At 39.4% G+C, this 20,734-nt stretch overlaps 1 protein-coding gene across 1 annotated transcript in view; it reads left to right on the forward strand.

Annotated features, from left to right (window-relative positions):
* The window catches only part of LOC113483885 (fibrillin-1), a 145,454-nt gene that overhangs the window by 59,627 nt on the left and 65,093 nt on the right, over nt 1-20,734 (forward strand). Inside the window, exons 12-20 of the mRNA XM_026855896.1 lie at nt 3,208-3,333; nt 5,439-5,561; nt 10,390-10,512; nt 11,753-11,905; nt 14,105-14,158; nt 15,018-15,143; nt 18,290-18,415; nt 19,083-19,202; nt 20,152-20,289. Of these exons, the coding sequence (XP_026711697.1) occupies nt 3,208-3,333; nt 5,439-5,561; nt 10,390-10,512; nt 11,753-11,905; nt 14,105-14,158; nt 15,018-15,143; nt 18,290-18,415; nt 19,083-19,202; nt 20,152-20,289 (1,089 nt within the window). The remainder of the gene's footprint in view (nt 1-3,207; nt 3,334-5,438; nt 5,562-10,389; nt 10,513-11,752; nt 11,906-14,104; nt 14,159-15,017; nt 15,144-18,289; nt 18,416-19,082; nt 19,203-20,151; nt 20,290-20,734) is intronic.

Raw genomic sequence — 20,734 nt, forward strand, 5'->3', positions numbered from 1 at the left:
CCCTCCCTCCCTCCTCTTTTTTGTAAACAACTGAGACATTTTTTCTTTTGATTCTTGAGGATCTCAAGGACAATTAAACATCCATTCTTTGGAAAAACCCTTTACCTATAAAAGACTGTTAAAAGACTAAGAGAGGAGGATGGAAAGAGAAGTCTTCCAGTGGGTAAATATAAGGGTACAGTGCTCGTGTGTTGTCCCTGCCTGCTGTCAGAGAAAGAACTAAACATAAATTACAGCAATGAAAACTTAAATAAGGTCTGGAAAACTAGCGAAGCACTGGGAAGGTCTAGGTGGGGAAGCTGTAGAATACCCATTGGTGGTTTTCTGAAGACCAGGCTCAGCAATAGTCCTGACAGTCTTCATCCTGTCTTCCTGTGGGAGTGGGGAACTCACAGCCCCTCAGTGGTCATCCCTGTGTCAGGGCTCTGGTACTCCCAAACTGTCCTTGGGCGGGAATTGGACTGTAAAGGTGGATGTAATCCTTTATAGTTAAGTCATAATGAGAGACTTATGACAGGAGAATGAATGACTACTTGGATATTCCATGAGAAATGAAGCATCTAAAATGAAACAGCATGTTTGAATGCTCAGAGTCCCAGTTTGTCTTCATATTTTGCTTTCTACACTCAGAGGAGAGTTCCTTGGGCATGCACTCATTCCGAAGCACAGCGTTTCTAAAAAAACAGAAGAAAGCTATCTGTGCTAGTGTGCTTTTTTTTTTTTTTTTTTTTTCCTTTGTGAATCAGAAAGGTATTTGTGGTACGGAATCCTACCCCAATCCAGGAGGGCATGCAGAGCCAGCACCACTGCTGCATGTTGCTGGGAGTATTTGATCTAATTGCTGCCAAAGAGCCATGTTGTGGAAGCATCTTCATAGTTCAGCTGACTAGTGGTGAAGGAGTGCTGAAGTGGAGTCTCAGCAGTGATGAATTTACTCATGAGTCATTTTTGTCACACGCTTTTAATTTGACTGATTCATTACACAAACACATGGTTGTCAGAAGCCCAGTAGCTTAATGGCATTAAAGTGTGGTCACTTAGCAGTTCCTTTGCAGTCTATGGGAACTGTGCTTGCTTGACAGGCACTTCAGAAAATGCTGGGATGTGCAGAATATTTGTTTTCTGAAGGAATTTTTAGGACCAGTTTAGGGAAAAGAAACAGGCTAGTGGGGTGCATTTGGTAAAATATGCATATATCACTGGTGCCTGCCAAAGTCAGCATTTGCTGTAAAATTACTTTGCATGACTACTTTGTATGTTGAGGTTTTATTTTTTGCATACACAAATGTGTCTGTGCTGATATGCTTTTGGAAATGTGTTCCTTACATCCATTCTTGAAAAATGAAGTCTCCATAATGACCAGATGTTTATTTATTCCTTCCTCTGAGGTTCCATGGGAGAGGTTTTTTCTGCATAAAGAATCGGATAGGTGACTGGTTAAACACTGCAATCTGTATTGCAAGCTACTGATTCAACTGTTAACTAGGATCCCTTATAAATCCAGTAAGAGTTTGGCTGTGTTCATATGTTAAATGGAGACATAGATGAATAAGGCGGCCACATTATGATTAGTGATCAAACAAAAATGCTTTTTAGTTGCAGAAGGAGAGATGTAAAATGGAGCTAAAAAAAAGGTGAAATTCTGTGATGATTAGCTAGGAATGTATGGGAGTCAAAGCTTAGTGTTTACTATAATCTACCCAACATTTCTGAGAGGAGGGGGTCAGACCTTACATAGAGATGGCAGCAATTGCGGACATTTCATTGAGAAGGGAGCTTTGATTTTTGCAAATTTCTCTGGGTTGGAAAACCCACCACAGTATTATTTCATAATTTGAAAATTAGAAATATAACAAAGTAGTGGTGGGTCTCTGGCTAGCTGTGTGTATATAAAGAACAATGAGATTCTATGTTAATTTTCTGCACTATGATTTAAATGGCATCTGATGCATAGAAGTACAAATCCTAATGAACTCTAAAAGCTAAAAGTCCAGAAGAATCTTCAGATGCTGTAGCATTTTTGCCTGTCCTAAGGAAGAAAGTTGGTGAAGTAGCTGAAGCCAGGCTCAGTGTCAGCTCAGTGCCACAAAAGTCAGGGGAAAGGGACTGAGCAGAGAGAAAACTCACTTTTATGCACTGCTGATCGGTGATGCTCATTTATCAAGCCTGTATGCTTTTGCTGGAAGTCAGGAGGGCTGCAAGCTGCCACTGCAGTGAGCTGTCACTTGAGCAGCTCTTGCCTCTCCGCTGGCCTGCTTGCTTGCTTCCAGAACGGTTGTTTTCGGGGATTTCTTAGCTTCCCAGAACTACAGTGCTGCTAAGAAAGCAAATAGAGGTTCATAATTTTGCAAGGCATCAGTTCCCCCTCAGATAAGTGTCTAGAGAACAGGGGCACTTGGGAGGACACCCTGTGCTCTGCTTCATCCTGAAGTGCAGCAATGCACTTTGGGGGGGCTGGGGAAGGGCACCCCCAGGATATTTGGGAAGACAGCGTGGTTGCACGATAGATAGGTCTGTATGTGCTGGTTGAGATCTCTGTGAGCAGAGTCCCCTGTGTGCAGGAATCTCTGGGAGATGGTCCAGGCCTTGATGGAGAACACTGAGCAATCTGAAAAATGTCTAGACAGTCTGTCTCAGCATCTCCTCTCCCCTCGTTTGGAGGAGAGGGAGAGCTGCCAGTCTCGTGTGATATCACTATTCAGGTCCTCCAAAGCCCTTGCCAAGCACCTCCTGCAGAGAGAGGGAAATGAGGAGCTGATGTTTCAAATATAAAATAAGCAGGAGAAATATCTTCTGAGGTGGGAAAGTCTCAAACTTTCCTGTTATCTTACAGCAAAAGACAAGATTCCCCCATCTTTCTTTCAGTGGTTAGCTATTGTTAACTTAAACTTCAGTAAACACCTTTTCATGATGAACAAAAATGCAAAAAAAAAACAGTTAAAAGGATCTGATTCTTGTTTGAGCAAGCTGCAGGGTAATGTTCACTGAAATTCTGTCACAGCAACTTGAAATTTCAAGCTGATGAACATTTTCCACCCCCATAATGTTCGGTTATGGAAATCAAAATAAATAATATTTCAGGTGAATATAGTTTCCATGTAGGGTTAAAAGCCTAGGGGAAGGGGAAATAGGAAAAATTCCTCGTGAGTATAAAAAAAGAAAACCCCCTCAAATGTTTTTGGGTTTTTTTTTTTGGTTGGCTTTCAGACATTGACGAATGTTTACAGAATGGACGTATTTGTAATAATGGACGATGCATAAATACAGATGGCAGTTTTCACTGTGTGTGTAATGCTGGCTTTCAAGTGGCAGCTGATGGGAAAAACTGTGAAGGTAAGACATTTCTGAAGTTATTCTGTATGAGTAATTACAGTCGCAAGAGGTTACTCACGTCAATGAAAAAGAAGAGGACCTCTGGTGGGGGGGAAGGGAAGGAACAAGGAATCAAATTTCTAAATACCTTTTGCTGTATCTGGGAGGGCAAGTAAACTGTCTTTTGCAGCCAGTTCTGGAGCCTTGGCTTGGCAATCCTCAACGGGATGTCTGTCCAGCAGGAGAAATAGCACATACCACTATCGCACAATGCAGTTTCTTTGATGGGAGTGGTACATTTTAAAACGGAGCGCAAGTCACATGCTGCCTGATTTTACTGTGTGTTTAACAGCATGCTTTATGGGATCTTACTGGGTGACTAGCAATGTGTTTTATGTAGATGCAGTCTGGTCTGACCCATAAAAACTGTTTTAAGAAAAATTTGTAAACATAATTGATGTGTTCCTACCTCCCAGACCTTTAGTAAAGGGGGGAAAAAGAAGAATGTTCTTTATCATGCTTCCCAAGGTCCTTGGGAGGGTTCCCAATGATCTATTCATACGTTAAAGGAATTTCAAGCACTGTTCTTAGAAACATTTTTGGCAGAATATTATCTCAGTGATTCAGCTCAAAGACTTAATGCCAAAATTCCTGGTTGGGATAGATACACGATTTTTTTTTTTTAGATCATAAATTATTTTTGTCTGACTTAGCCTGTAAGTAAAAAGAAAACACACCATGTCTAGAAGTGTAATTTCTGTCCAAGACAGCTGCAATATTAAGGAAAATAGCACGATTCTGAATATATTGTAATGTCATTATGATCCAGTGATTTTATGTGCTAGTAGTGATTCTGTTAATCCTTGGTAGAGACAGACATTTTAAGACTCTGTTTTTCCTGAATCTTTTTTAGATACAGTTTAGCACTATAAGCTGCTTTTTAAACATCTTATTATGGAACAATATTGACTAAATAGATTTGGAAATTAATATATTTTGGAAAAAAAACTTGATTCTGATTTCTTCCTTTCCCACCAAGGGAAATTTTACCATGTGCTAATAGTAATAAGAACCAGGACATCAGCAGTCTGGTAAAACATTTTTAATTCCATTGCATATGTTGCCAGAATGTCTGTTGCATCCACTTATGAAACGGTTTCATCTCTGGCATTGTAATGCCTTGAATTTTGTTCTTAGGAATACATGTGCACACACACTAATCAGGAAAGACCGTGGCATTGTGCCATACCTTAATGTAACTGTGTATAGTCCTTTAGATGAAACTGGTAAACAGCGCTGATTTTTTTGGATGTAACAACTGATTTCATTTGTGCCAGGCTCAAATAAAGACCAAGAGGATATGAAATATCTCTTTCTATTTTTTTTATTGTTGTTGCATGAGTAACTGTGCAGGGTTCAGAATAGCAGTGTCTGGGACCTCCACCTTTTTCTATTTGAAGCCTTCATACTGTGCCATTAGTTTAGAGGATGACTAATGCTGGTATGAAGCTGTGATTAGTAAGCACCCTCCTGTGTCACCTGTCGTGCTGAATCTGGGGAAGAAGTAGGTTTTATTCTAAATAGAAGTTGATGATGAAAGTGCCTACAGAATGCATGCTTGAGCACAGTGCTGGGAATTTTCACATCATAAATCTTAGGCTCATCCAATGGGGGTTACAGAAGCTTTCGCTCCAAACACAAATGCTCACTCCTCCTGTTTCAGATGTTCTTAGTAACATAAAATTGTGTTTCCCATTCCAAATGGGAGGCTGCTTCTAACCTGGCTTCTATTTATGCCAAGATTGCACACCTTCAGTTACATACCTTTCTTACTTTTTTATGGTTTTTGCCAACTGCCAGTTTTTAAGTTGTCTGGTTTCTCATCTGTTTTTCATTCCTTTTGCTCTTCTTGGATACATACCTTTATATGTTAATGATTCATTATGAAAAAATTGAGTCATTGCTTTGACACATCCTCTAGGATAGTGCAGTATGTCCCATCATATGTTTCTGATTATCATACACCTCCGAGAGGAAAGAAATAAAGGTTTATCTTTTGGATATAATTAGTAAGTGTTCTTTTACTTAAACACTATGAATATTATGTCTATTATGTACATTTTCAGATATGGATGAATGCAGCATAAGGAACATGTGCCTCAATGGGATGTGCATCAATGAAGATGGAAGTTTTAAATGCATTTGTAAACCAGGGTTCCAGTTGGCATCTGATGGACGCTATTGCAGAGGTGAGCACAGTAAATTATGGGTTCCCAAAGCTTGTGAGTCATATGCCTCTGGTAGCTTCCAGAATCGCCTTATTTCCTTACAGTGATCCTTGGGGACAAGAAATACTGGGCAGAGTTCTCGTCAGATATGCTTTTTTAATCAGCTAGAATGATTTGTCATTGTGCAAGACGGTACTCAGTCTTCTCCACAGTGTTGAGCAACTGCACTAACCAGCCAGTGGGAAATATCCTTTGATCAAGGACTGTGTGATCTGACCTAGTTAAACTCAGGGGGTTTTGCCTATGAGGTCTTCTGCAGTTCGGCTCCAGTATATCTCACTTTTTGTGTTTGGCCTTTTAAAAGATTTCTGCCTTGGCCAACCAAACATGATAGCTCATTGCCGCCTTTGGGTTTTTCACCCATTCTTGCCTGGGTGTTCCTAGTCAGTACAGCATCTCCGAGGAGTGCCCAGCACTCTGTGTGACTGAGATGCAGACATGAGCACCACAGCAAGATTGTCTTTTCCATTTGCTGCACTAGCTCAGCAATACCCCCTGTGGGAGACACCAGCGTTCTGGTTGCTAGTTTTATCATCAGAGTTTCCGTTCGGTCCTGTCAGGAACTGGAAGTTTTATGGGTATAAATCTTTATGTTTCAACAAGTTTTATAGGCACAAAGCAGAAGCTGAAATAAGGAATAAACAAGTGCTGGGCCAAGTTACTTATGGTTTTGAAAAATTTTAAATCTCTTAACTATTGGAATCAAGGCAGAAAAAGTGCTTACTTACACCTTTGCAAATTTAAAAAAAAAAAAAGTCACAATGGATTACAGAGCAACGTCTTGCTGTGGACCAATAGCAAAAGTAAATCAAAGTAAATGTTTGAATAAATAACTTGGTTTTGAGAGTTAGTGACTTGGAAGGTGAATTAATTTGGATCCTGTTACTTCTTGAACACTGTACCAGTCAAATCCAAACTGCATGGTGTTTAGACTTAGCCTTTAGATCCAAACCAGGCCAATAAATCCAGTAAAACATCTGGAAGTGCTCTTGCATTTGATAACTTTTGCACTAGGTATGCAGGACAGTGCTACCCAGCCTTCAGGTGGGGGAATCGCGTATTTCTAATGAGAGACAACCCAGTTCGTTCTTTCTTCCTAATAGAGTTGTTTTGATTGGGCAAATGAATTGTTCTTTACTTTCTCAAATGACCAGATGTGCAGATCCCCACAAGTGTCTCCTTAGCTTAACAGCTACTGGCTGTGTTGACTGCAGCCTTCACACACGTAGAGCAATCAGCTTTATTTCTGCTCTTACCTGTTTTCCAAGTGGTAGTTGTATGTCTGTGCTTTGCCAAAGCTTATTTTCCAGCTGGTCTGAGTGTGGGATGGCAACAAGACTTGGTCTCAGACTTGGCAGGGAAGAATTTGATGCCCGTCAGGCCTTGGCACGTCAGTCACTTGTGTTCCCAAAGACCACTGGCTGATCTCTGTGTCATTAGCAGGGATGTGACTTAACTGATGCAAGCTCAGCCCAAATGCTTGTCTTGATTTTTGCCTTGAGCATCTTTTTTCTTTTTTCTTTTTTTTTTTTTAACATCCGTCTGTGCACTGAAATGCCATCCAAGATGATGGTATGTAAATTGCTTCAGACTACTTAAAACCAATGATACTCAACTTCACAGCCTCTGTTACATTGCCTCCTGGCTAAACAGGAGTATGAATACAGCCAAAAAGGGGTTTCTGGCCCTAGAGAAATGTTACTTCTGTGCATCAAAGGAAGAATATTTGAAAATTATCCAAAATTGCAAGCAACTCAACTGATTCCTACTGAAAGTTGGAACACATCTTATAGTAAAATGAAGGATTTCTCCTACTGCTTTTCAACGCTTAGAGTAAGCCTTGTTCTCTGTGAATGAGCATGCAAACATTCATTATGTGTTAAAATTACTATTGGGTCAAAATCAAACCAGCTTTTGAGACCCTGACACCCAAATTACACTTTTTCCCAACTTCATATTTGTCTCCTTTCTTCCACTTGCCCAGAGTATCATGAAATAATTTCCAGGAATGTAGTGGCTAGAGAGCGCACAACCCTCTGGTAAATGTCTCCAGTCATGCTGGTAAAAAATTTAAAACATTTATCTTTAATGATGTCTCTTCCTGTACATTTTAATGTTTACCCTTATTGAGTGCTTTATGTACACGTGTAAATACCTTCTGTCCTACGGAATGGTTAGCCTTTGAAACGCTGTTCACACCGCACATCCTGAATTTGTTTGTGAAGCGAATGCATGAAGATCTTACACGAGCTTAAACTCTCAAGGTCATGCTTGCACATGCAGTTAGTGCTCACGCACATTGGGAACGTGCGTGTGCACTGACATTTCTGCAGCAGATTGGCTACCTGCCTGAGCAGTTTTGATATGAAATGGAGCACGTGTTTTTGCCAGACTCTTTAGGAGTTCAACAAAGGAATGTAAGAGTTGCAGTGTGCAACATATTGCTCCTATACCCATCTCATTTGGTGCACTTGAAGCAGAATTTTGAACTATTAAGAAGAATTTCTAACCCAAAGTTGGGGATACTGTAATCGACACTTAGTTCCATAAAATTGGAATGTAAGTATAAGTACAGGGCATATGCTTGGCTGTCTGGTAAAAATTTCCACTCAGGCTTTATGAAGTAACATGCCAAAAAAGAATGTTACACCATAGTCTTGTGTATTCCCTGTAATACAAGACATACTAAACTTATTCATCACTAGCTTCTTTTGCTGATGATTTGCTGATGATTTTTCAGAAATACTTACATCAGGCAAGCAGAGGTTTAAAGCATTATTTCTGTTCCATACATCGTTTTGTCTTTAGACCAAACAGGAATTCCCCAAATTGAAAGCTATTGCGAGGCAACTGAAAGTGGCAGTTTAGTAGTTTGAGTAAATTTTTCCTGGTTAAAATTAGAGGACTTACTGTACCCAGCTGGCACCACTGAACAACCTGAGCAGAAAAGGCAAAAGCTCACTAGACATGGAGAATTAGTTGGTTTTCCAGCACCAGGTTGAGGTATGCTGGCAAAAGCCGGAAAAACGAATGTTTTTGAAGTTGTCCAAATGGTGATTTTTACCACAGAAGAACCTTGTCAAGGTTAGAAATTTGGACTTTATGCTTGCATGTGCAGTTGATTTACTGGGTGGAATCTCAGCCCTGGTAAAAGCAGAGGCTTTTTACCTCATCTTCACTGGAGCCAGGTTTTCAGCTGATCTGTGCAGTTCTACGTGACCCACTTTACCTTTCTATAAAACATCTGTAACAGTATTTTCAACACATTTTTAAATTGGTGCGAAAGAAAATGGATGGCACATTTCACCCTTTACTAGCTTACAAAATCTTTTGTAAAAATGAACTACGGAAAAAAAAAAAAAGTAACTGCATTTCTGTTTCTGTAAGCTTGAAAAACGAAAGTTAATTTTAATTTTTTTTTTTTATTTTAGGAGAACTTGTATCTGTCAAAGTATTTCAGTATTGTCTAACAAAATAACTGTCTACACTGTTAAATAGTATGGGCACATTTTGAAGTCCCAACTCTGTTTTTACTTACACTGAGTAAGGGCTAAATTTAAAGTGGGAAAAGCACTTAAGATTTGTGTGAAACAGAACAAAAGATTGCAGGATGAAGTAGAAATGAATTGAGCCCATGTACTTAAATACAACTTCTATTTTAAAATGCAGTTTGAAAAAGGAATCTTGGATCATACAAGCCATGTTTTATGCCAAACAACACAAACTAAGTAAAACACAGAGGTGTTTCACTCTCAATTTGCCCTTTTAAGGTCAGAAAAAAGGAAATTGTCACACACACTGTCTCTTGTATATATTATGGAGAGTTGTTATGAAGTGATTATTTTATAAAGGTTATACATACTTCCAAACAATATTTTAAACACTCCTTTTCTTAATCACTTATAAAATAACGGCATGCTTTCTGTGCCTAGAGAATGATCTTATTATTAACATGATACACAGCCTGTATACTTTTTTTTACTAATTTAGCATCCCTTTGTGGTAGTCTAATATTATAAGGCTTCATTCTTGTATTTCATTGCTAAGGGTCTTATTGTTCAATGTACTATTGTTGGACAAAGATGGTAGCTTGTACTCGGCAACTGCTCAGGGCTCAAATCATTAACAAATTCCTTTCAAGACTGGAGTCCATTGAAAGTTTATAAAACAGGCTGTAATGAGCATCTGATAGGAAAACCCAATTGTCATGCATATCGCCAGAGAGACACGACGTTCTGACTGTGGAAATTCAGAAGTGCTTCCAAAAACAGAACCCGCAGCAGGAGGAAGGGAAATTCTTTGGTGGCCCTGTGAAGGCACCTCTTGGGAGGAGTGAAAGATTCAATTTTGCTATCTGGACTGATTTCTTACAGCATGAGCTAACTGTTAACACAGAAAGGGAATGTCCTATTACACACCACAGAAGTCCTTTGTTTTAGCAGTCACAGTTTCCTCCTTCCTCTGATTATGTTTTTGCCTGAATGACCCTTAAATTGGAATACGTACCTCCTGGGACAAGTTAGGAAAACGCAGTGCCTTTTTGCTCTCCAAGGAGAGCAAACTTGTTTTGTTCTGTTTATTTCTCCTGAGTTTTGCATTTTCTTCTTCCATTTCACAGAATGAATTAATCATTGTTCCTAATAAATCCTTAACTTGAACTAGTTTCCATTTACACTTGATATTTTTCTATAGGATACATTGAAAATAAGCTGCACAAAGGCAAGTTTCAGCCAGGCATCGAACGCTATGTAATTTAATTTCTCATAAAGCTCATTCTGTTCTCCAACAGACATCGATGAGTGTGAGACAGCTGGAATATGCATGAACGGGCGCTGTGTCAACACTGATGGCTCTTTCAGATGTGAATGCTTCCCTGGCCTTGCAGTAGGACTGGACGGACGCGTGTGTGTCGGTAAGACAAGCTTAATTTGTGCCGAGTCATAATTAACTGATCTTAACGCATTAATGCTAGACAATGGACAGATCAAATCTGAATGTAGAGTTTACCATTTTTTCGGGGATTGCTGGGTGGTAGTTATAGTAGATACTGATAGCTCTGGGACATACACTGTAGTAGCCCATTTTGCTCTTTTAAATTTTCCTTTCCATGTAAAGAGAAGAAATGTGTGGGCCAAATCACAAGGTCAGGCGGACTGTATAGCGTAGTGCTGTTGGAGGTGAGTAGGGCTGTATCAGTTTTGCATAGGTGAGAATTTGCCCCGTTTCTGTCAATGTAAAATCCTTCGTCACTAAGCTTAAATATTTAATTAGTCTTTCACCTCTTTTTAAAGTGGGGCATAACAATTATTCCACTTCTACCTGTTTCTCTATAAGCGAGTGACGGTCGAGGTGTTTGATTTTAAAATTCTAATGTGTCTGAGAGCCATTATGGGCCGGTTTTTAAAAAGTGAAAAATGTCATCACCTATGGACCTTAAAAGGTAAACATTTTAAATCTTATGCACTGGAATAGCATTACTGACTTTTTGTTTTCTACAAGCAAAGAAATTTATTTTTTTTTAACAACAGCGTATTTTGTGATCTTTTCCTTATGCAAGTTTTTATTTTTCTCTCATTCAGCCTTTTTTCAGGTATGAAATGAAAACAAAGGCTTTTAGTGTGGCCTTAGTGGGCTTAATCCAGGGTGTTGCACCAGTGGTGATTTTAGCCTTGATGAATCAGAGACAACTAACAGTGTTGGGAGGGGGAGATAAAATACTTGTTAAAATCAAATCACTCCTCATACTCTGGGAATAAAGTAAACAGTACTGAGTTTTTTCAGAAGTTTTGAGATAGACTTGGTTCCAGCTCTGAGATCCTGCCACTGGGCTTGTCAGTTTAAAAGTGAGTAACATCCCTGTCACGTGGCAGGGATTTTTGTCCCTTTCCCCCATGGCTTCTTGCTAGGTCAAGGTTAAGTATTGATTGTTCCCCTAGTAGTTCACTGATGCATATTAAGTCATTAAATTCAGTAACTAGTTTGTATGTCTGAACTCTTAGGATCATGAGGAAGAATAGGAAAACGGTGAAAGATTTTTTTGTTTTGACAGCTATTTTACAGTGTTTATGACATGTGAGCTACATTTAATACTTGTAATTTATGGCAGTTGGCTATGGCAGGATTAAGAGAGATTTTTTTTTTTTTCCCCTCAGATACACACATGCGAAGCACATGCTATGGTGGCTACAAGAGAGGACAATGTGTGAGACCATTAAACGGTGCAGTTACAAAATCAGAGTGCTGTTGTGCCAGCACTGACTACGCCTTTGGGGAGCCTTGTCAGCCCTGCCCAGCACAAAATTCAGGTATAACATACTTACTGGTAAATATTCTAATCTAAGCTTTAGGTTGATAAACTATTTTTAGAAAGGTAAAAATACAGTTTTGTATTAACATTGCACCCTAAATCAGGAGGGTTAAATTGTTGCATGACGTTATATATTTTGAGCAATCTGCTGTTTTGCATGTTGAGAAGATTACAGGAGAGAATTTTTTGAGGCAACAGTATGTGCTGCTATCTGGGTCTGGAGTTGTTGCATGCATTAAACCGGATTTTCAAACAAACTGTTTTGATGGATAACAAAAAAATACAATTTTGGACTCAAGTTATTCATGGAAACCTCTTGAGTTATTCATACATTCAAATCCTTACGTACACCTGTCAGTCAGATGCTTGCTGCCTGAATTCTGTATCCTTCAGGTGATCTGAAATTGTTTATACAGTAACTAGCCTTTGGATAGTCAATGCAAAAACAAATGTCCAGTGAAGTCCGTTGAGAATACTCGAGTCTCTCACTGAAATCCCCACCAAGCAAAGTTGTCTGGAACATAACTTCTCTCTGGCAAGAGAGCAATCCTAATCATTCTCATGGGCAGAATCTGCTTTTAGGAAAGGACTTCTTCCAAGAAGACTGTGCTGACACAGTCCTTGTCATGAAGCCAGTAAATAGAGACCCTGGTTTCATGGAAGTGACTGAATGCAGGGAGCTCGTTTGAAGCCCAGCTTTGAGTGGTGTTTTTTTCACTCAGCAAGTATGTTGTTGCCTACAAACAAAATACGCCGTTCGATACGTAGTTCAAAAGCATCTCATACTAATGTGGTATCTCCTTTGTAAGCAAAATTAATGTTAGATTTATTTTTTAAATCTCAGTTTTAACAGCTAGCTTTATGAAAAGCGTTATGGAGACAAAACCAGTTGGAACAAATGAGGCTGGTGGAGCTGATGTGAGCTCTTCAACAGGACCTTGGTGACCACCATTTTCTAACATGCTGTGGTGTTCAGAATAGCAAAACACCAAGGAGGTGTTTGCAGGGTAGGAAGGAGCCTTTCCAGCAGCCTCTGCTGGTATCAGTGGGCCCTTCTTATTGTACAGTAGAGTTGAAATCTTTTGGGGATGTTGGACTCTGTATCATTGACTTCTATTTTGTATTTGAATTTCTTTAGCAGAACGTTTAGATCTGTGGAAGGTATTTTTCCTGTGTTCTTTTGCCCACTTTCTCAATTGTTAAAAAAATGCCATCTCACGTAGGGTCAGTTGTGGCATTTCTTTGGGCTTTGAGTTGAGTTCTTAGAGAGGAGCATTGTATCAGAGAGACTGAAAAAACGTTCCTGAAAGGAAGACATTTGTCTCTCTGTGCTCCTCAGAAGTTCTTTGCAGAAGTTCCTGCCATTCTAGACTAAAAGTTTTTCTGATGCATGTCCAGAGCAGATCTGCTTTCACAGGCAGTGGCAGTGATTAGTTGATTCAGGCAGGGGTATATATTAATCCGCTGGTTATGATAATATTGGGAGATGTGTTCCATGTGATTTTCTTTAAAGAGAAGACAGCTAATCCCATAAATGCTTTTATTATATATTAGTCTTAACAGTGGGCTGTTATTAAAGTGCAAATATATTGGACAATATATGACCTATATGGCAACAATTAATGCTGGTCTGGCTTTCAGTTTATTCTGTTAATTATTCTGAACTCAAAAGAACCTGAACCCAGTGGTAATTGAGACATTTGAGATACGCTGATACATATTTTAATTACTGTTTTTAAGGATAAGAGATCCTTGATCTCCTAGGAACTCGTGAGGGCGTCTCCGCTAAATGGAGTTAAACATGGGCTAGAATTACAGGAAAAAAATTTTCTGTTTCCTGGTCACTTTGAATGTACACCTTGAACAAGGGCTTGGACATACGAGTTCTGGAGAATCTTGCTGTGAATATTTTCTGATTCATTTGTTTGGGAAGGCCAGCATGAAGTTTATGCCTTTTCCTAAATGCCACAGTTCACCATGTGAAGTTTTAACTCATTCATCTTCATGAGCAGATGCAGACCCTGAATTTGCTAAAGTGTTTCACAGGTTCAGACCACTGTGAGACTATTAATGTTTTTAGAATAATTGAAAGGCCTGTTATGTCATTTGAATAATTAATTGGCATATTATAAATGCTGATGCTGAAAACCATGATCTAAAAAAGAATGTTCCAGTAAGTATTTTAATATTTTTCCAGCTGAATATCAGGCTCTGTGCAGCAGTGGAACTGGCATGACTGCAGGAGGAAATGGTAAGATCACTTCAGACTATAGCAGTTCTGACTAAAAGTGGTACCTTGATATCCTTGATTTGTTAGACAAGCTGGTGGGGATGATGGCAGGAAAGAATGGGAGGAAGGCTTATTCTAATGGATGTTTGCAACACATTAATTTTGGATGAAATGAGTGGAGCATGCCATTCCACCAGTGCACCCTCTGTATTTTGTCACGGAACATATGTGAGTGCTGTTACAAAATAATGGCAAATTTGTGAGAAGTGTTATTACCTATATGACTTAGAAATCACACACGTAAGTCATATTGGCGCATTTCAACTGAAATCATCCCGAAGAATAAAGCCACGCTGAACACTGAGCTTCCTCACATGCTTCAGCTGTCAATAAGAGCAGGTTGACAGAGTTTGGTTAATTAGAGAAAAGGAGTAAATGGTTACAATAAAAGCTTTGTAGTCATAGAACTGTGAAACTCTAAGTCAGCCAATGCTCACTAGTAGATTTGCTGGCAGCAGAGAGAGCAGAGCATTCAGAAAGGAGGGGTGTTCATGCTTTGGAGAGTGATGCCATCTGGAAATGCTGAGTCAGGGTATTAGTACATGTGCCTCTCTAAATGTAAGACCCCAGTTCAATATCCCCGTTCTTATCTACAAGTCTCCTAAATGTCCATGGGCTAGGGATGGTCTTAAATAACTGTGAAAGGGATGCTCTTCTCTCTTGTGTGAATTCCCCAATCAGAACTACACGATTATAAATATGGAGCATCCAATGTTAGTGATACTGAAAATATATCTTTTCCTAGTTTGGAGAATTAACCCCCACAACCCCTCAACAACTGACTCTGGTTTTATGGTTTTGTTTTTTTCCCTTTATGTAGATATTAATGAGTGCTTACTGGATACTGATCTCTGCCCGAATGGAAGGTGTGAGAATCTGCATGGAACATACAAATGTAGTTGTAACCCTGGATATGAAGTGGATTCCACTGGGAAAAACTGCATTGGTATGAAATGTCCCATTTTTCATTTTGAAGTTTGATGCTTATTTTTATCCTCTTCCACCTTTTTTCCCGTGTTTCTTCAGATCCACTAGCTGCTCTTCTGATATTTCTGGATGTTTTCTGCTGGATTCTTCTTTTCATTTCAGTGCTTTGCAGTGTTCATAAAATCCTCCACTGTGGGACCATTGCTGTCAGTGACTCAAATCACTGGCAGCCATGCAATAAACATCCAGTTCAGTGAAGTCCACTGAAAATGCACTCTGCAGTACCAATGTTTCTCAGAATCAAAAGAAGCCAGATCCTGCAATTAAAATGCACCACAGGAGGGACCTAGGATCAGCAGTGTGCTAGGTGCATCCAAGAGCAGGGGATTTAAGTAAAACTCCCAACTGATCATAAGAAGATAACATCCCTTATGCTGCAGAAGGCTTACATAGTTTCTCCCAATTCTGAATTTGTGGAAAAATCCCTCTCAACTTTCAGACAGGGCTGTTGGTTTAACTGTGTTTGGTGTACTGGCCAGACACAGGAAAATTTATTGTCATTGGAAGCACCAACAGAATCTGATGGCATGGTGTCTCTAGCTAGGCCTGATTTCCTGTGATGTACAAGTGAAAAACATCTAAAGCCGTATTTTTCATCACAGAAAATAAATACTGCTTCTTCTTAGAGGTGACCAGTGGAAGCACTCTGGCATGGGATAAAAAGAATTCAAATAAGTAGCAGTCCAGTCTCTTCTCACACTATCTGGGATGTAAAAAACCCCATCAGATGCCTGAAAACTCAAATTTTGCAATTACCAATTCTAATTCTGGCAATTCTCTTGTTCCATTCCATGGTGCCAATGAAAGCTCGTAAGACCCTTTAGAGTGGTGTGTTCTGCTCCTACAGTGGTGTGTTGTTCTAGACCTGCTCTGCACAACTGATCAGAAATTTCTTCTGGTTTCGTGTTAAAATTTATTTGTGAGCATTTTATTTCCAGTTGATGTTGTGCTAATATTATCCTTTGATTTAGCACCATGTCAGCACTTATCCCCAATTTATTTATAAAGAATCATCATATCCTTTCTCAATCTCTGTTGGCTAAACTGCCCAAATCCACACTTTCAGTCTTTTTGCAAAAGCAGAGCCCTCTCTGGAATGTGACTGATCTGACCAGTGTACAGTGTTCTGATGAGGTCTGACCAGTGCCTTGTACAGTGGCGCCAGCATTTCTCCATTGCCCTTAGGAATATCCTGCCTAAACTGATTCTAGAGTGCGTTAGTCTCTTCTCAAATACATGTTATACTTTGGGATCAAAGTCATCCTCTAATTGGGAGCTACATCCAGAGTTTTCTCAACAGCCTTCAGCTGATGAGTTCTGGTTTATAGCGTGTTATTGTTATTGGTCCCTAATTGCAAGGTTTTGAACACTGGTGATTATATTTCACCTTACTTCTCTCATTCACATTGTCAAGATTAATTTAGTCTTGCATGATTCTCTGTATTGGTAATAACTTCCAGCTCAGTGTTGTCCATAGTTTTTGATCCCATTCATTTTTTAATTTCACATTGTAACGAATATTTTATAGGGCCCTGAAAGGCATTGCTAATATCCCCTCTCTGTCGTGATTACTCCCCTTTTTAATATACTCTACTGTAATCTCTCCTTCAGCCAGCTCTGGAACCACCTTAAAGTTCTTAAATTCCTCCCTGTTATCTCCAGTTTACATAATAATTTTATTTGGGTTCTGTATTCTCTACTTAAACCTAAATAGCTTAAGTCATCTGTGTTATCGCAGTCTAAACTATCCACTATCTTATTTTTTAAAAAAATAAGAGTTGATCTATCTTTGATAAAAGTCATGCTGTAATTCATCCCATTTTCCCATTTGCTTCTTTGGCTTTAATTATCCATGTCCCATTTCAGTGTCTGCCCACAGCTTATGGCATCCCTTCTCTTCTCCCCATCCATCTGTGAGTTTTCCAGCTGCTCCCCAGCCCACCCTGTTGCAGCCCACATCCATGCTCCATCACAGCTGTTTCCCATTCTTCCATAATGTTCCACCTGGCCCTCTCTCAATTTTTCTGAACTCCTGTGAAGCTTCCCACACGGTCTGTTTTATTCTGCAAATCTCCCTGCTTTTCCTAGCACTTTTGCTGTTCCCAGCTGCTGCACTGACCCTCTGAGTCTTCCCAACTTCTCTCAACACTTTCTGAGGCCTCTCTGACTTAGCCAATTGTTCCTGTCTGCTCTCAGGGTCTCTCCTGGTCTTCACCTGCCATTCATGGCCCCTTGCCACCCTCTTGCAACTTCTCTCTGATGACCACAGCTCTTCCAAAGATTTCCTAAGAGCTCTTGAAATTTAGGGCTAGCATTTCTATTTAAATTTTTCACCTCTGAAGCAAGTGTAGACTTGCGTTGGCCTTGTTAACAATAACATCTAAGACAGTTCAGAGCCAGCTTGGAAAAAATGGTGATTTAAAGACCAGGTGACCAGCAAACCTTTCCAAACCAATCCTCTCCTCAGTTCTTGCATGACTGTGGGGGCTGCTGTGCAGGGAATCAGAGACTGCATAGACCTACTCCACAATATAGGAAAGATGAAAGTGTGATTCCCAGCTTTATTTTGAACCATGACTGTCACATATTATGAATAGGCGTAGAAAGGAAGTACAGGGTCTTATAAAAGTAAAGCAGCCTACTAAAGAATAAAGCTCAGGGAAAAGTCAACAAAAATATACAGAGAAGGGTGGGTTGTTTTTTTAAAATATTTCCCTACTTAAAAACCAAAATCAAAATGTTAATTTTTCTCTAGGTAATATTTATGTGGTTTGAATTCATGCAATGATTATTATTTCCATTATATTAATGATAGTTTTCATGAAGAAGGAGGGCGCAGTGAGATCTTTAGTGTTAGTTTAGTTGGAATGGTCATTTCCATTTGAAATAATTCCAAGCCTGTTGTCTACTAAAAGAATCTAGAAGTCTTTTTAATGTGTTTGAAAAAACAGTTCAAGTCATGTGTGTGTCTGTTCTCTCTCCCCTTTGCCTCCTTCTGTCTGTATACACAAAATCTAATGCAGTGTGGCTCTTGGGAGGGAAATTCTGTCCTGGCTTCTATTCCAGAACTGTTTTCTTTCTTAAAGTTCTTGATTTTCATTATAGACATTGATGAATGTGCTCTGAACATGCTACTTTGTGACAACGGGCAATGCAGAAATACCCCTGGAAGTTTCACCTGCACCTGTCCAAAAGGATTTGTATACACTCCTGACCTAAAGACATGTGAAGGTAATTGTCAACACTCCATTTCATCCTAGTTTTATTTGTTTGGGTTGTTCAGACTGTGCCAGAAATCCTTTGAACCTTGATGGGCATATAATGTGTAGAACTAAAAAAAAAAAAAAAAAAAAAAAAAAAAAAAAAAAAAGGTAAGAAATTATATGGGGAAGTAGGGGAATGAGGAGACAAGGCCAGAGTGAAAGGATTAGATAACCTTGTGGAATAGCCTGTATTAGGTCTGTACTAGCACTCTCCTTATTGACTACTACCAGTGGGCCCACACTGTGGCAAGGGTGAGAAAAACTCAAGAAGAAAAGAGTTTTACAAATCTGTTACCTTGTGTGGAGAACAGACCCGGATGGCTCCTAGTCTGAACCCGTTATGAGCCACAGACAGGATGTGTATCAGATCATTTAAACATCACAGTCCATCACCACGAAGCTGGGCAATAGCTGAATATCACTGAAAAATGAGATGCTGCTTCCAAGTTCAATGTTTTAATGTTCTAATGTGTTAGTGTGTCTTTAGGACACATACATCGTTAGTCTGTTGTGAAGAGTTTCTTAATAAAAAGGCAGAATATGAGGAAAGCTTCTTCTATTTTTCCCTAAGTTGAAAGAAGCCTATGTATTTTTGTTGATGCTTCCTGGCACTAATGGCACCGTTTCTCTTCTAGATATTGATGAGTGCGAATCTAATCCCTGTGTAAATGGGGTGTGCAAAAACACACCAGGCTCTTTTGCTTGTGAATGTTCACCTGAAAGTACTTTGGATACAACCAGGACCATCTGCATAGGTATTTGTTCTTCTGAAGGTTTTATGTTTGCTTGTTGAAAATGTCCAGTGACATACTATAACATAATACACCAAGTTTAGAAAATATTTAAAAATAACTCATGTAAATAAAGTTAGTGGAAGACATTACAGAAAACAATGTTAAAATTGTTTGTTTTCACCGTTACTGTGGATATATAAAGTGTGACTAGCACTTGGGAGCGTGGTGTGCTTCCATGTCAAATTTGAAAGAGAGATGAAATTTTTTTTTGGTAACAAATGCAGAAATGCTAAAACTGCTTCTTGAGGATTATGCTCACTCACTGACTTCCCCTTGCAAGAGGGGTGGGCATGTTCTCATTAAGATCTGCTCTCTGGAAAAGCCAGTTTTCTGTTTGAGACGGAGCATGAGTAAGTTGTGTACAGTCCAGACCAGCTCAAGGCAGCCACGGACAATGCTGTGACTGAGATACTCTGTTTTTTCCCTTACTTGTTCTGGAGGGACAGTAATTTATAGCTATTATACTAGTCAGTGAGGAGAACTGTGGAACGATAGCTCTGTCTGATCCTTGGCTATCTCCTGCTACTCCCTGTGCTGGAAGATCGGATATCCAGACTGGGGGATTGAATAGATTAATGGAAGATCTAGAAAAGGTTCATATCTAGCCATTCATTTGCATGTCCCTCTAATCTGAGTCATAATAAATACTTAGATCTTGAGTGGTGTTGAGATATTCCACGTTAAGGTCAATAAGCATAAACTAGGATTTTCAAGGGCTCTGTGCTGGGATGATTTCAAGCTACAGTCCAGCATAGAGAAGGCTAAATTAAGAGCTTTTAAAAGAAATTCAGATCTGATGAAGTAAGTTATAATGGAAGGATGATTCTTTTTCTTGGTTAAATTCAAGTGTGTTTGCAAATATATTAATGTGTAATGCATGACAATACATTGGGTTTTTTTTTCCAAACAGAAACTGTTAAGGGTACCTGTTGGCAGAACATAGTGGATGGAAGATGTGAAATAAATATCAACGGAGCAACTCTGAAGTCCCAGTGCTGTTCCTCCCTAGGTGCTGCTTGGGGAAGCCCGTGTACACCATGTGAACGAGGTAACGCTGTTCATTTTCCTCAGAAACTTAGGCTATTTCCTATCCTGAGGCTGGCCCAGGTCATTCTCATAGAAGTTTGGGGGCAGGCTAGACAAATAGCTTGTTCTACTATCAATCACTCATTCCTTATTCAGTTGGAAAAAGAGAAGTCTTAATATTTGAGAGGTAGCATGAAGCTATAGAAGGTTCTGACTTTGAATTTTACAGTAAATATTTTACAAGTTTAAACTCTGAAGGGAAGGGACCACACCTACAGTCTGTAACTTGCAGCATTACTTTAGCATGGTTTGTCATAATTAGTGATCTAGAGTTCCTAAGGATGTAGCAATAGATGCATGTTCCCCAGAGCTCCCAAGAAAATGTTTGCAACAAATGGATCTTTGGTGTGGTAATGGAGGGAGGAGAGGGAGTGGCCCTTGTTATTGCAGTCTGTAGATTAACTGAT

Source organism: Athene cunicularia (genome assembly GCF_003259725.1).
Source record: "Athene cunicularia isolate RWA chromosome 10 unlocalized genomic scaffold, athCun1 chr10_part1, whole genome shotgun sequence".
Lineage (NCBI taxonomy): Eukaryota > Metazoa > Chordata > Aves > Strigiformes > Strigidae > Athene > Athene cunicularia.